The 14,605-nt window shown below is 39.6% G+C and overlaps 1 protein-coding gene across 1 annotated transcript in view; it reads left to right on the plus strand.

Annotated features, from left to right (window-relative positions):
* The window catches only part of Ttc8 (tetratricopeptide repeat domain 8), a 37,756-nt gene that overhangs the window by 22,155 nt on the left and 996 nt on the right, over window positions 1-14,605 (plus strand). Inside the window, exons 8-13 of the mRNA XM_048362240.1 lie at window positions 940-1,027; window positions 3,482-3,592; window positions 9,160-9,299; window positions 11,036-11,210; window positions 11,455-11,577; window positions 13,908-13,991. Of these exons, the coding sequence (XP_048218197.1) occupies window positions 940-1,027; window positions 3,482-3,592; window positions 9,160-9,299; window positions 11,036-11,210; window positions 11,455-11,577; window positions 13,908-13,991 (721 nt within the window). The remainder of the gene's footprint in view (window positions 1-939; window positions 1,028-3,481; window positions 3,593-9,159; window positions 9,300-11,035; window positions 11,211-11,454; window positions 11,578-13,907; window positions 13,992-14,605) is intronic.

Here is a 14,605-nt window from a genome sequence, read left to right on the forward strand (position 1 = left end):
TTTTTGGCTTCTATTTAGCTCAATAGTTCTAACTGGGTTTTTTAAAAAAATCTATTTGTGGGCTGGGATGTAGCTCATTGACAAAGCGCTGGCCTAGCAAGTACAATGTCCTGGGTTCGATCCCCAAAAAGGAAAAGACAAAAAAAAGTCAACTTTTTTTCCTGTTTTTTCAAGTCTTTGAGTGAAAGTCACTCATCATATTATATATCACTCTGATTTGATTTCACAAAATAAATCATCATATCTAAATGGCTGTTACATGACTATGAGTAGTTATAAGAAAGCTTAATACATTTCCTAAGTATGGGTGATATAAGCTGTGTGTCCTTTTATGATTGATTCAGTGGGAACGACATCCTCGACAGAACAAGTGGGCACTGACATCAGGACAGTCGTATTTAAGCAAGTCTCAGATTCATAGACTAGAATAGCCAGTATCAGATACTTAATAAAGACAAAGTGTTTCTAGAATAATAGGATAGTGTTGCTGCTTGAATAGCAGTTATTACACCTAAATAGTCAAGGGATAACTAAAAACTAGGCTTTTGTCTCACAATAGAGGATGTTTTCAAAGAAACATCATCTTTCAGTTCTCCCAGTTAAGCATTTATTCAGGTCACTTGCCATATGTCCAGCTGATCGTAAGCTCTTTGAGTGGTGAACTGATATGACCTGGCTTACTGGCAGCTACTAGTCCAGCAGTGAATAGGCTGCAGACAGACTCTTTCCACACCATTTGAGGATTAGATAGCCAGTGAGTATGAGAGATAGGCAATGTTTTGCTAAATTCTACTGACATTCATGTGGATACATGCGTATGCACATGATCTTTGTTAGTATGTGCTTGCTCTAAGGTGTAATTGATCTTTATTCTTCTCCCCAGATGATGTCAGATGTATTTTTAAATTGACTCTCTAATTTTTTAATGGCTGCTTTTAGGCTCAGAATGTACCGTGAAGCAGAAGAGCAGTTTAAATCAGCTCTGAAACAGCAGGAAATGGTAGATACATTTCACTATTTGGCAAAAGTAAGTAAACATTCTTAACTTAGGTAAAATCTGTCAGAATTCTAACCCTTGCATGGAAAGTTGCCAGTTCTTCAAGAATATTTGGCAACAAGTATAAGTAGATTTTACTTACTTTACTTTATCGCAAAGGAGAAATAGCATATGGAGAAGAAACACCTCAGGAGAAACTAATTGCCCTGAAAAAGAAAAGCCTACTCTCCTTTCTTCCTCTTTTCTCTCTTCTTTCTCCTCCTTCTTCCTCTTCTTTCCTTCTCATTTTCTTCTTTCCTTTTCTTCGATTAAGAACATTAAGATCTTCGATTATGACTCTCATTTTCATCCTCCTTCCTCCTTCTTTCTCCTTTCTTTCCTTCTCTTCTTCCTCCTCTTTTCCTTTTCTCCTTCTCCTCACCCCTCATCTTCTTTCTTTCCTTCTCTTCCTTCTTCTTTCCTTCTTTCTCTCCTCCTCCTCCTTTTTTCTTTCCTCCTTCTCCTCCTCTTTTTTCTTTTCCTCCTCTTCTATCTTATCCTCTCTTCTCTTTTCTCAAGCTGGTGCTGAATTCACCATCTTCCTGGGTAGCTGGCCTAATAGATACACACCATCACACCTAGTTCTGAGAACAGGGACTGATTTTATAGCTAAGTTACTCTACTATAACAATAAAGACCTTAATTTCCATTTGTTGACCACCTGCTCAGTATAAGGAATTTTATCAGGTTACTTTATATATGTGGTTTATGTTTGCCCTCAAAGTAACCCTGCATAGTAGTTTTTGTTTTCCTTTGTATTCTTAAGGAGAACAAGACCGCAAGAAGGTGAGTTTTTCAGGGTCACTGAGCTATTAATAGCCAACATTCAAATGTAAGTCTTGAAATGCCTACTCATTGCTGCACAGTGCCACCCACAGCCACAGGCAGGGCAGAACCACCTGGAATTGTCACTACAGGCCAAGTATTCCTAATAAAAAAACTAGAAATCTGAACTGTTCCCACATCTGAACCTTTTGAGTGCCAGCATGATGTCACAAGCGGAAAATTCCACACTTGACTTCACGTGTTGTTACAGTCAAAAAAACCAGTCACACTAAAAATACCATATGTGTGTCTAAGATGTAGATGAAATATAAATGGATTTTATAGACTAGGTTTCATTCCTGAGGTATCTTTTTCTGTATATGTAAATATTCCAGACCTCCTCCAACATCTGAAATCCAAAATATTTCTGTTCCAAAGCATTTCAGATAAGGGGAGCCTCTTTTGGAGTTAAATCACTTCTCTACCTTCACCAAGATTACTTTGAAAGAGGGGCTGGGGATATGGCCTAGTGGCGAGAGAGCTTGCCTTGTATACATGAGGCCCTGGGTTCGATTCCCCAGCACCACATATACAGAAAACGGCCAGAAGTGGCGCTGTGGCTCAAGTGGCAGAGTGCTAGCCTTGAGCAAAAAGGAAGCCAGGGACAGTGCTCAGGCCCTGAGTCCAAGGCCCAGGACTGGCCAAAAAAAAAAAAAAAAAAGATTACTTTGAAAGAAAAACAATGAAGTAGTGGTTATGACATTATCTTGCTGTATCTTAAGAGGTTTCTAAATTAAAAAGTGTAATATAGGGGCTGGGAATATGACCTAGTGGCAAGAGTTCTTAACTCGTATACATGAAGCCCTGGGTTCGATTCCCCAACACCACATATATAGAAAATGGCCAGAAGTGGCACTATGGCTCAAGTGGCAGAGTGCTAACTTTGAGCAAAAGAGAAGCCAGGGACAGTGCTCAGGCCCTGAGTCCAAGGCCCAGGACTGGCAAAAAAAAAAAAAGGTGTAATATAGAGGTTACATACAATAATAGCTCATGCCTGTAATCCTGGCTACTTGGGAGGTGAAGATTGGGAAGACTGAGTTTGAGTCTAGCTTGGAACAAGTTAGCAATACCCTATTTGAACCAACTAGCCAACAAACTGGCAAAACCCTGTAATCCTCAACTACACAGGAAATACAAGTAAAAGAATCTCAGTCTGAGGCCAGCCTTATGTGAAAAATAACTAAGGCTAAGAAGAATTGGCAAGGTGGTTCAAGTGATGGAGCACCTGCCTAACAAGTATGAAGTCCTGAGTTCAAACCCAAGCTGTCCACCCATCCAAAATATTCAAAGGAGATTCAGAAGAAGATGAGATCTAAAAGGAAGTCTGGCTTTTTACCTGATTTCTTAGGTTGCAGTGTGGTCATCACTGTTGTCCTAACTATGCAGTGCTGATCATGGACAACAACAAGAAAGGAGACCCTGTGAAATCCAGAGATGATGCCAAAAAGAAGTAATATCTCTACCTCCGAAGTTGCTAGGATTATAGGTTTGAAACTATGCCCAGCTTGTTTCTGAATTTTTTTTTTTTACTGTAATATCTAGGTGATAATTTGCTCCTTGTCAGTAATTCTCCATTACTCTAAGAACTGATAATTCTACTCAAATACATCTTGCTTTTAGGTTTATATCTGGTTGGATCAACCTGTGACTGCTTTAAATATTTTCAAACAAGGCTTAGATAAGTTTCCAGGAGAAGTAACCCTGCTTTGTGGAATTGCCAGGATCTACGAGGTGAGATTTATATTACTTTCAAAGTTTAAAAATGGAGGTTGTATGCTACTTAAGTAAGTTCATAGCTCCTTGCGGTCCTAGAATGGAGAACAGTTTATAAAATTATGAATCAAGAGTACAGTGATTTTGCAGTGTGCACTCAGGCAAACAAAGGTTTTAGTATGAAGTATTTCAGACACACAGGCGAGTATAGACAACTGTACAAGATGGAGATCTAAGCTATTTTTTCCTGTATGGATCATCTCAGCATTTACTGATTCTTTCCTGCGTTCCATAACACCAAATGTCATATTTTTCTATTTCTGATAGACTTTGAGGCTTTCTGTTCTGTTCCATTGATCTATTGCGAGCTCAATTTCTGTAGCTTTTTAATTGCACCCAAGATGTACTTCACTATTTTGGCTTCCTATTTAATTCTTAAAATTTTTAGATTCCTGTTGTCAACTGCCATGAACATGAATTGAGTTATTTTGCTTGCTGCCTAATTACTGTAACTTTACAATAATTGTTGAAATTAGAACAAGCAGGTCTACCCCCTTGTTTTTCTTTCCCACAGTTGATAGTTTGGGCTGTTTGTTATTCCATATTAATTCTAGGAGTGACCTACCCAGAACCATTAAAAAAAAACCCTGTGGGTATAGCAACTGGAATTATATTGAATACCTGAAGGATAGGCTGAATGGTGGAGCTGTCTTTCTTTACTTCCTCAAGCCTATCATTCCACTTAGGTCTTGTCCTAGTCAAACAGTGTCCTCCAATAAACTATGCAAGTAAACCAATCTCCAAAAAGCCACTCAGAAAAAGCCAGAAATGGTGCTGTGGCTCAAGTGGTAGAGCTGTATCCTTGAGCAAAAAGCTTAGGACATGCCCAGGATTTGATTCAAGCCTTAGGACAGGCACAAAGCAAACATATACAAAAAATGGCAAAGGTTAAGATTCATGAAGCAGCCAGGCACCAGTAGCTCATGCCTATAATCCTAGCTACTCAGGAGGCTGAGATCTGAGGATCACAGTTCAAAGCCAACCTGGGCAGAAAAGTCTATGAGACTTATCTCCAATAAACTCAGAAAAAATGGAAGTGGTGCTGTGGCGTAAGTGATAGAGCACTAGCCTTGAACACAAAGAGGCTCAGAGCACTCGTGCCCAAGCCCTGAGTTCAAGCCCCAGGACGGGGGGGGGGGGGAGATTAATGATTAATTCAGAAGAAGCCAGGAGCCAGCTTCCAGGAGTATTTTTCCCAATGGAGACACAATGAACATTTCTTCCAGCAACAAGCTGTGACAACTTGAGGGAAGTGTCTACTTGGGAAGCTTATTAGATGCTTTGTATGTAATGGCACTGTTGGAGCCAGCCCTTGTAGGTACCCTGTGCCTAACTCATTTAGGTGTAACTACACCTTGTCATTCAGGAACATTTCTATCAGTTCAGGGAACCAACTGAGTTTTCAAATGCTGGCCTAAGAACAATCATTGCAGACCTGCTTTGTTAACTCATTTTCTGCACAGGGCTGAATTCCTATGTGTAATCATGAGTAGAGTCCTTTTTTTTTTTTCTTTTCTATTTCATTACTTTTGGTGACTAGGGATGCATTACTTTTCCTAAGCTTGTTATTAGCTACTCTTTACATTTTTAAAGACATTATCCATAGATTTTCTTGGATTTTTTTTTTACTAAACAAAATGCTTATCTGTAAATACTGTTTCATTTCCTCATTTCAGTTATTGGTTTAGAAATATATTGCTTATGACTTAAGAAAACATTGAATAGGCACATCTGTTTTCTTTAAATTTCTTGAAAAGTGCAAGTATGATATTTTACAATTATTTGGCTAAAAATGGAAAATAATCATAGTTCTGTATCTGCACAATAGAGTATAAATGTTTTTCTTTGCTTCTTCATATTTTCTGATGGGATTTCAATTCTGATGGGATTTAAATTCAGGCTTGGTGCTTGCTAGGCAGGTGTTCTACCATTAGAGCCTCTCTCCCAGCCCCCTTTTTAGTGTTGGTTAATTTTGAAGTAATCTCTCTTTTTGCCTGGCCTGACTTGGACTGTGATCTTCCTATTAGTCCTTCCCTTTGTCTCTGGAATAGCAGGTGCATATCACTGCACCCAGAGATATTCTCATGGAATTTTTAATTTTTGACCTGGACTGGCCTTGAACTATGATTCCCTGGTATCTGCCTTTCAAATAGCTACGGTTTTAGGTGTAAGTCCTCAGTCTGGCTGTAAAGCACCTTTTGAAACCAGTGAAATTTCTGCTGGCTCCAAGGTTACTATCCTTATGCATTTGGAGGTCTTGGACCTTTGGGACCTTCCTTCTGTTCTCCTCAGTCCTTTGCCTTTCTCTTAGGCAGGAGGTGATAGCAGGAAGAGCTAGAGAACTATTGCATCTTTACTATGAGAGTTCTGTACAACAGAATTCCTTCTAAGCCTCTATTATGGTTACTTTTATTATGACCAGGATAGAGAGTGGCTTTGGAACAGATTTTTATGTTCTTTTTTTGAGACTGTAGCTCTGTTGGGCCTCCAACTTTCAAACTTCCTGCCTCTCTCTCAGCTTCCCGAGGACAGGGGTTGGAGGCATGTGTGCTGATGCCCTGACTTGGGATTCTCTTCTTCCTTCCACTGCTCTGGGTTGAGTTTGTACCTGCAGGGAGAAAAAAGTGGAAAAGAAAACATCTTAGTTGTTGGGATGAAATGTGGTACACAGCCCGATCAAGGGATCAGCAGAGTTGAAATGGTTGGATGCAGTTTTTCCCCTTGGGTTTACATAGTTTATGTTCCTTCTGCCAAAGCTTATCACGCAAAAGTAAGATTTCCAGTGGCTTCCTCTTTGTTTTATGTGACAATGAATTTATAATTAATAAAGTTTGTTCCTTAGGATTATAGTCTAGACTGTTTTCCTTTAGGGATATTTATTATTTGCACCCTGTTTTTCTTTAAGAGTTTCTTCAGTTATGGTCTCTTCTTTCTATTTATCATTTGACTCCTTTATATGTTTCCTACTTTAAAATGAATGTATTGTACTACTTCTAGTTCATTAAATATTTGGTTCAGACACTTGTTTAAAATTAGCTTAAAAAATGTCTTCTTTTGGATTTTTTAGGTGTTTCATTTGCAAGACAGGCCCTATCTTAGCTGTCCTTTGATGAAGAATATTTGAAATGAGAAACTCCCCCCTAGGAATGTTATTCTAGTGGCTCTTACGTTTCTCTGTGTATGAAAACCATTGTCTTAGGAATGAGTAAGAAGTGAGACCTACCCTCTTCCTCCTCAACCAGAAGCTCATGAGATGCTTCCAAGGTATAGTGGAGTTTTAGAGCAGGGTGACTGTCAGTTCCTTAAGTTATTTATGATTTTACCCCACAGAATTAAGATTTAAGTATATATGTATTTTTTTAAATTTAATGTTTTTGCCAGTCCTGGGGCTTGAACTCAGGCCTGGGCAGTGTCCCTGAGCTTCTTTTTTTTTTTTTTTTTTCGGCCAGTCCTGGGCCTTGGACTCAGGGCCTGAGCACTGTCCCTGGCTTCCTTTTGCTCAAAGCTAGCACTCTGCCACTTGAGCCACAGCGCCACTTCTGGCCATTTTCTGTATATGTGGTGCTGGGGAATCGAACCCAGGGCCTCATGTATACGAGGCAAGCTCTCTTGCCACTAGGCCATATCCCCAGCCCCTTGTCCCTGAGCTTCTTTGTGCTCAAGGCTAGTGCTCTACCACTTGAGCCACAGCTCTACCTCTGGATTTTTCTGAGTAGTTTATTGGAGATAAGAGTCTCATAGACTTTTTTTTGCCTGGGATGGTTTCGAGCCATGATCCTCTGATCTCAGCCTCTTGAGTAGCTAGGATTACACACATGAGCCACCAGCACCCAGCTTAATTTTATATTTTTTTGAATCAGTTCAAAAATAACTACTGGGGGGAAAATCACTTAGAATGATCCAAGTTTATTACACACTTGAAGTGGCATTTATATACTTGAAAATGTTATTTTAAGAGTACATTAATAAAAATCTGTTCTTAATTTAAGCATTTCCAATGCTGAAACAAGTTTAAGGACTAAAATAGAATCCACATATGCTCAAACCTATGAAAATTTATGGTGTGCTAAAGGTTACTTATGATTATTAAGTAATAGTTGCAAAGTAAAGCTGTTGAGCAGTGATTTCTCTTTTATTTTTTAGTGTTGATATTTCTTTTCTTCATTTCTTTCTTTCTTTTTTCTTTTTTCCTTTTTTGGTCTGATATTGGACCTCAAACTCAGCACCTGAGTATTCTTTGGCTAGCATTCTACCAACTGAGCCACACCTCCAACCCCAACTAATGATTTCTTGCACTAAAAGAATCCATTACTGCTAGATTTAAAACTTAAAAGAGTTAAAATATCAAAATAGAAGAAAGCATGAAGTTTTCAGAGAAAACGCAGATGTAAGCTGGAAGGTGTGACTCAAATGGTAGACAGCCTGCTCAGTGTGAGGCCCTGAGTACCGATAGGATTGCTTTTCATTTCCTCAGTGTGTACATTGCTTAGAATTTGCTAAAAATGAAGGGATTACACACACACACACACACACACACACACACACACACACACACACACCTCATGTATTTGGGGGGAGAATGTAAACATGCTGAAAGCAAGCTTTTCTCAGCACATACCATGGTGTGGCTTTTCCGTAGAATCTTATTTTCTTTCTTTCTTTTATTTTTGCCAGTCCTGGGGCGTGAACTCAGGGCCTGAGCACTGTCCCTGGCTTCTCTTTTGCTCAAGGCTAGCACTCTGCTGCTTGAGCCACAGCGCCACCTCTGGCCGTTTTCTATATATATGGTGCTGAGGAATTGAACCCAGGTCTTAATGTATAGGAGGCAAGCACTCTTGCCACTAGGCCATATTCTCAGTCCCTAGACGCTTATTTTCTTTTTTTTTTTTTTTCTCAAATTTTTATTATCAAACTGACGTACAGAGAGGTTACAGTATCATACGTTGGGCATTGGATACATTTCTTTCTAGACGCTTATTTTCATATCAGCTCTCCATGCAAATGAAATCACTTCAGAGATGTCACATCAGCTAATTTCAGCTGCCTCTCTCTCTCCCTCTCTCTCGCTCTTGCTCTCTATCTTCTAGTCCTAGACTCCAATGTTTGCCAGTCTCTCTGCCCAGCATGAGCTTCTGCCAGAAATTTTCGGGTCTTGATTGCTCACTTCATTTAGACCTCCTTTGAGATAGCCCTTGTTTCAAGGAAACACCCTTTCAGGAGCAGCACCGTTCTTCCTTCTCTTCCTCCTTTCTTCCCTCCCTCTCCTTTCCTTGCTATTTTCCTTCCATTCACTCATCATGACCGTATGACATTATGTTATGTACTTATTCACTTGTTTATCTCCTTACTTTCCTTCAGGACAGTGACTTCATCTTTTTGCCATACTGTGTTCTTACAGCCTAGAATAGAGTCAGCACATGGCTGGTTGTCAATAAGTATTTGTGAAGTGAGTAAACTTAATTTGGTCCAGAGAAATTGTTTCTTGTCTGATGTTAATTTTGTTCTTCTGTCTTGATGGGGAATAGGAAATGAATTATTATTCACCAGCAGCTGAACACTATGAAAAAGTGTTGAAACAAGACAACACGCATGTGGAAGCCATTGCCTACATTGGAAGCCACCATTTCTATTCTGACCAACCAGAAATAGCGCTCCGGTTTTACAGGTGCGCTATCTAGTCAGTTTATAGAATTACTTTCCTACGCACTATTGGTGAAATAGGAACAGAGATGGGAATAAATACAAATGGGTAAATAATAGATAGGTCATGAGTATGTGAATCTAAAAATTCTAGCCCTAATATGTTTTATGCACATTAGAGTGACATCCAGGAATTTGAACACCTACATGCTTGAGTTTTTAACTTATTGTATGTCATTCATTTTGTCCACAAACAATATAAACTTAACAGTTACTAGAAATACTTATCTTCTCTGCTTCCATGGATATTGCTAAACATAAAGACACTGAGATTGAAATAGTAAAGAGATAAGCAAAGAGCAGTTAGCCCTGTATACTGAGTCTTTGTGAGGCCTTGAAACAGGATTGTCTGCTTTAGGAAGTATTGTCATCTCTCATTTTTCAACTACTTTTCTTAAAGGCTCACTAAACTATATTCATTGGTTCTCTTTTGAGCACATGCTTCTTTTATCCTACATCTAACCTTTAAAGTTCATTTTTAAATTACAATTTCAAACCCTTAGGACATATGCAAGGAGATGACTGACAAGAATACTTTGCAATACATATTAAAAACATAAAGTACGGGGCTGGGGATATGGCCTAGTGGCAAGAGTGCCTACCTCATATACATGAGGCCCTGGGTTCAATTCCCCAGCACCACATATACAGAAAATTGCCAGAAGTGGCGCTGTGGCTCAAGTGGCAGAGTGCTAGCCTTGAGCAAAAAGAAGCCAGGGACAGTGCTCAGGCCCTGAGTCCAAGCCCCAGGACTGGCCAAAAAAAAAAAAAAAAAACACAAAAAAACATAAAGTACATAATCACTCCCTGTACACGTGCAGCTGACCCTACTGTCCACCCCAGAGTGGGTCACAGCTGACCCATGGCTTCTGGGCTGGATTTTCATTGGAATATCTGGACTCGATTCTCTTTTTGTTCCTTGGAGTTAACCATGCCACCAAGCAAAATGGGGCTCTAGCTCTATAGTATGAAAGCTGAGTGGATAACCCAGTGATCTCCCTTTCCTCTACTGTGCATTTCTTCCTCCGTGGAATGGCATTGGAGGTCAGTAGAGGCAGCTTAACTACAAAGTACAGGTAGCCAGAACAGGGTCCAGCTCTGCTGAAAACTGAACATTACATGCTACACACACTCCTCAAATTAGATTAGGTCTTAGGAACTTACCTATAAGCACTGATGTTTTCAAACACTAAAAAGTATGGGCTTTACTTTCCTGTGACTATTGCTTATCTCCCAAAGCTTTTGGGAAAATGCTGACCTTGTCTTGCAACTCGTTAGGAAAGAAAGATAAGCTTTTGGCTTCACTTTAAACATTTATTTATTTGCTTTCACGCTTCATATTTATATTTTCTTCAGGTGCACAATTCTTAGGTGCATTCTTAACTATATAAAAATACATCTTTTTTTTTTTTTTTTTTTTTGGCCAGTCCTGGGCCTTGGACTCAGGGCCTGAGCACTGTCCCTGGCTTCTTCCCGCTCAAGGCTAGCACTCTGCCACTTGAGCCACAGCGCCACTTCTGGCCGTTTTCTGTATATGTGGTGCTGGGGAATCGAACCTAGGGCCTCGTGTATCCGAGGCAGGCACTCTTGCCACTAGGCTATATCCCCAGCCCATAAAAATACATCTTAACATGTATAAAGTTGATCTGACACCAACATTTATGCATAACGTTTTTGTTGTTGTTTTTTTTTTTAAACAAGGCGACTCCTGCAGATGGGCGTTTATAATTGCCAGCTTTTTAACAATCTGGGGCTGTGCTGCTTCTATGCCCAGCAGTATGATATGACTCTGACCTCATTTGAACGTGCCCTCTCTCTGGCCGAAAATGAAGAAGAGGCAGCCGAGGTCTGGTACAACCTGGGACATGTAGCTGTGGTATGTTGTTGTTTCTCTAAATAATATCTGTTGTAGAAAAGGTAGTTTACATTCCTTTGAAGAAATTTTCAGGTATTGTAAATCTAAGTGGCAATTTAGAGTTTTCTCAGAGTCATTGTAGGTCATTTCGGTCCTCAAGTTAAATCCACTTGTACACTGTACGATTAGTACTTGATGACTTTCTCTGTGTAGCAGGAAAGATGTCAAGTGATTTGTGTACACAGATGTTTGCTTCTCTTTTTAGGGAATAGGAGATATGAACTTGGCCCATCAGTGCTTCGGGCTGGCTCTGGTCAACAACAACTACCATGCTCCAGCCTACAACAACTTGGCTGTGCTGGAGATGCGGAAGGGCCATGTTGAACAGGTCAGAAAACTACCAGTCACCCTGTGTACGGTCAGTTTTCTTCAAAGGGAAATTGTCACGTATGGCTGTCATTGTATGTTATGCTCTGCAGTCTTCCAAGCTTGGGTTTGAAGAAGCACATGCACTAGCTATGTGATATTGGGTAAGTGATTGTACTTTTTGGAGTCCAGAATATCACATTTGCTTTTATTAGGACCATACATGTCTTCTTGATCTTCCTTAGCTTAGAAGTGAGTGGATCTAATATTCACTGTCACCCATCCATCTAGCTGCTCCTACCAAAATCCTAGGAGCTACCCTCAAAACTGTCTTTCCTTCTCCCTACCCCTGACACCCTCACCATAGTCAGTAGTCCTGTCAGTCCCTCTCAGTGTCACATCCTGTGACAATCTAGCTCTCTTCTCTTTTGTGGACTATCAGTCCAAGAGCTTTTCTTTTCCCCACTGACTCCAGTAAGTGTCCCCTATAATACATCCTTCTCAGAATAGTCTTAAGAGATTTAAAAAATAATTCCATTGTTTTATTACTACTCTGCTTAAAATCCTTCAGGGCCTTCTCTTTGTATTTGGACTAAAACCTGGACTTGTGCATAATCTGTCTCCCTCTGACACCGCATCTTTCATTCCTCCTTCCCTTTTCCCTCTTTCCTTTGAACTTCCAGGCACACTAGCTGCCTCGCTGTGGTGCAGATGCAGCACTCAGTCTTCCTTTAGGGCCTTTGAAATGTTCTTCTCTCAGATCATAATCGGAAGTGTCTCTTCATCACTCAGAGCTTCAATACCACCTCCTCAGCAAGGCTGTCTTGAACATCCATCTCAAAGTTGCCCTTAGGAGATAGCTCGTGCCCTGCTTTATCCTGCTTTATACTTACTTTTGCAGTTCTTATTTGACCAGATATTGTCTCAGAACAGCTCCTGGCACATGGAAAGTGGGCAGTGAACATTTCCGGAATAAATGGGTGATTGGTAACATAGACTAATAAAAAAACAATAGCCACCTGAAGGTGTTGCTTTGAGAATAAAATCATGCCCCTGAAGTTCTGGCATAGTTGAAACAAAGTATTGAGTACACAGTCAGTGGCTTATCAGTGTACTGTTACTATCTGCACAGCAAGAAGTTAAAAATGCTAAATATAATATGTAATGGCAGCCAAAAGTAAATGTTAGATCTGCAACTTTGGATGAAAAAAATGGAGACTGGAGAGGAGGGCAAAGTTCACAGACACGTTGAACAGTAGGCTGGGACATGAACTTGGTTTTCAAGGCACAGTGCTAACCTCTTAACAACAATAAGGATGTAACCAACTTTATTTCAAAGTCTCCCAAATTAAATAAGATGGATTTGTGTTCATAAATATCAGCTATTTGAGAATGGGTACTTGCTCTGTTAAGGAACTTGGCTGTGTACATATACTTTCTGTGACTGCCTCTGTCTCTGCCTCTGAGTTGTTCTTTGTTGTCCTTCCTGCTTACTGTGGTTTCCTTAGGATGCAATCGACTGGAAATACTTGGGTGAAGGTTGTATATAGGCCCCTTTTATTATTAAAAATGAATGTCTACCCTCCTATATGAGCTGACATCCTCTTATTTTCTATTAAGGTAAAAAAGGTATATGTAATTGTCTTCAGGGTCAAGGACACAAATGTTGGAAGGTTGTCTAGTACCTTGTTTTGTTAATACTCTTAACAGTTGATCATTTATGATTGTCTCATGCCACTCTATGGTTTCTGCAGTGTAGAAAGCTTTTGCCCAATAAGGAAAAAAACAATGTGAATTTTGTGATGTGAGTGCTTTAGAGGCCAGAAAGCTTGTCATTTTTTTGTTGCTATTTCACTTAGAAAAAAAAAGTCCACTTTGTAATAAATGCTTTCTCATGGTCATCCAACACAGGACTTTGAAGTTTGAAATTTACAATTTTTTTTGTATTATTGCTATACTTGGGAACAGATCATGAAAGCCTGTTAACTCAGTAACCACCGACAAGAACTAGATAGAGTAAGAAGACTTCTTTCTACATTGAGATTATATTTTATACATTATCATGAGATTTATACTATGGGACAGTGATTTTCGAATAAGTCTACTCTAAATTTTCAATTCTTTTTTTCTCTGTCTTTTGAAATATTTATTATGACTATAATTTTGGCAGGGCATCAGTAGCTAATTGTATTTTAATGAAAGCCCTGTATTTCATGAGGAACAGCATCTGTGTTTATCACTGGATCATAGTAAGGTCCTGTTCTAGATGGAATTAATTTACCAAGAGAAATCACAGGCAGTTCTGATGTATGTTTATATGCCTTTGACATTTCCTCCTTTCTTTTGACACAGGCAAGCGCACTGTTACAAACTGCATCTTCCTTAGCACCCTGTTTGTATGAACCACATTTTAATTTTGCAACAGTATCTCATAAGGTATTATTCTCTTTCTTTTTAAATTCATCACCACATCTGTTTCTTTACTCCTTCTGGGCTTCAGAAATTCCAGCTAAATAAGACAAGCCTGACCTTACCTTCCTGAACTGAAGAAGACTGATGTTACAGTCATCTGAAAAAAATGGATTTTTTTTTTTTTTTTTTTGGCCAGTCCTGGGCCTTGGACTCAGGGCCTGAGCACTGTCCCTGGCTTCTTCCCGCTCAAGGCTAGCACTCTGCCACTTGAGCCACAGCGCCGCTTCTGGCCGTTTTCTGTATATGTGGTGCTGGGGAATCGAACCTAGGGCCTCGTGTATCCGAGGCAGGCACTCTTGCCACTAGGCTATATCCCCAGCCCAAAAAAATGGATTTTTAAAACTCATTTTATATACACAAACATTTTCACTTCAAGAGACAGTTGGACAGACTTCTGTAAACTTTAAACACCAGGTGTCTTCTCAGCATTATTATGTTAGTGCCATTTAAAACTTCTTGATAGTGTACTGTTATGTTTTTAATACAATCGTTTTTGTTTAAATTTCCTGATAATACCCTAATCAAAATATGTCTTTATGGTACATTACCAGTAATTACCTAAGCAACAAAGTGCCAGA

This window comes from Perognathus longimembris, chromosome 14 (genome assembly GCF_023159225.1).
Source record: "Perognathus longimembris pacificus isolate PPM17 chromosome 14, ASM2315922v1, whole genome shotgun sequence".
Classification (NCBI taxonomy): Eukaryota; Metazoa; Chordata; class Mammalia; order Rodentia; family Heteromyidae; genus Perognathus; species Perognathus longimembris.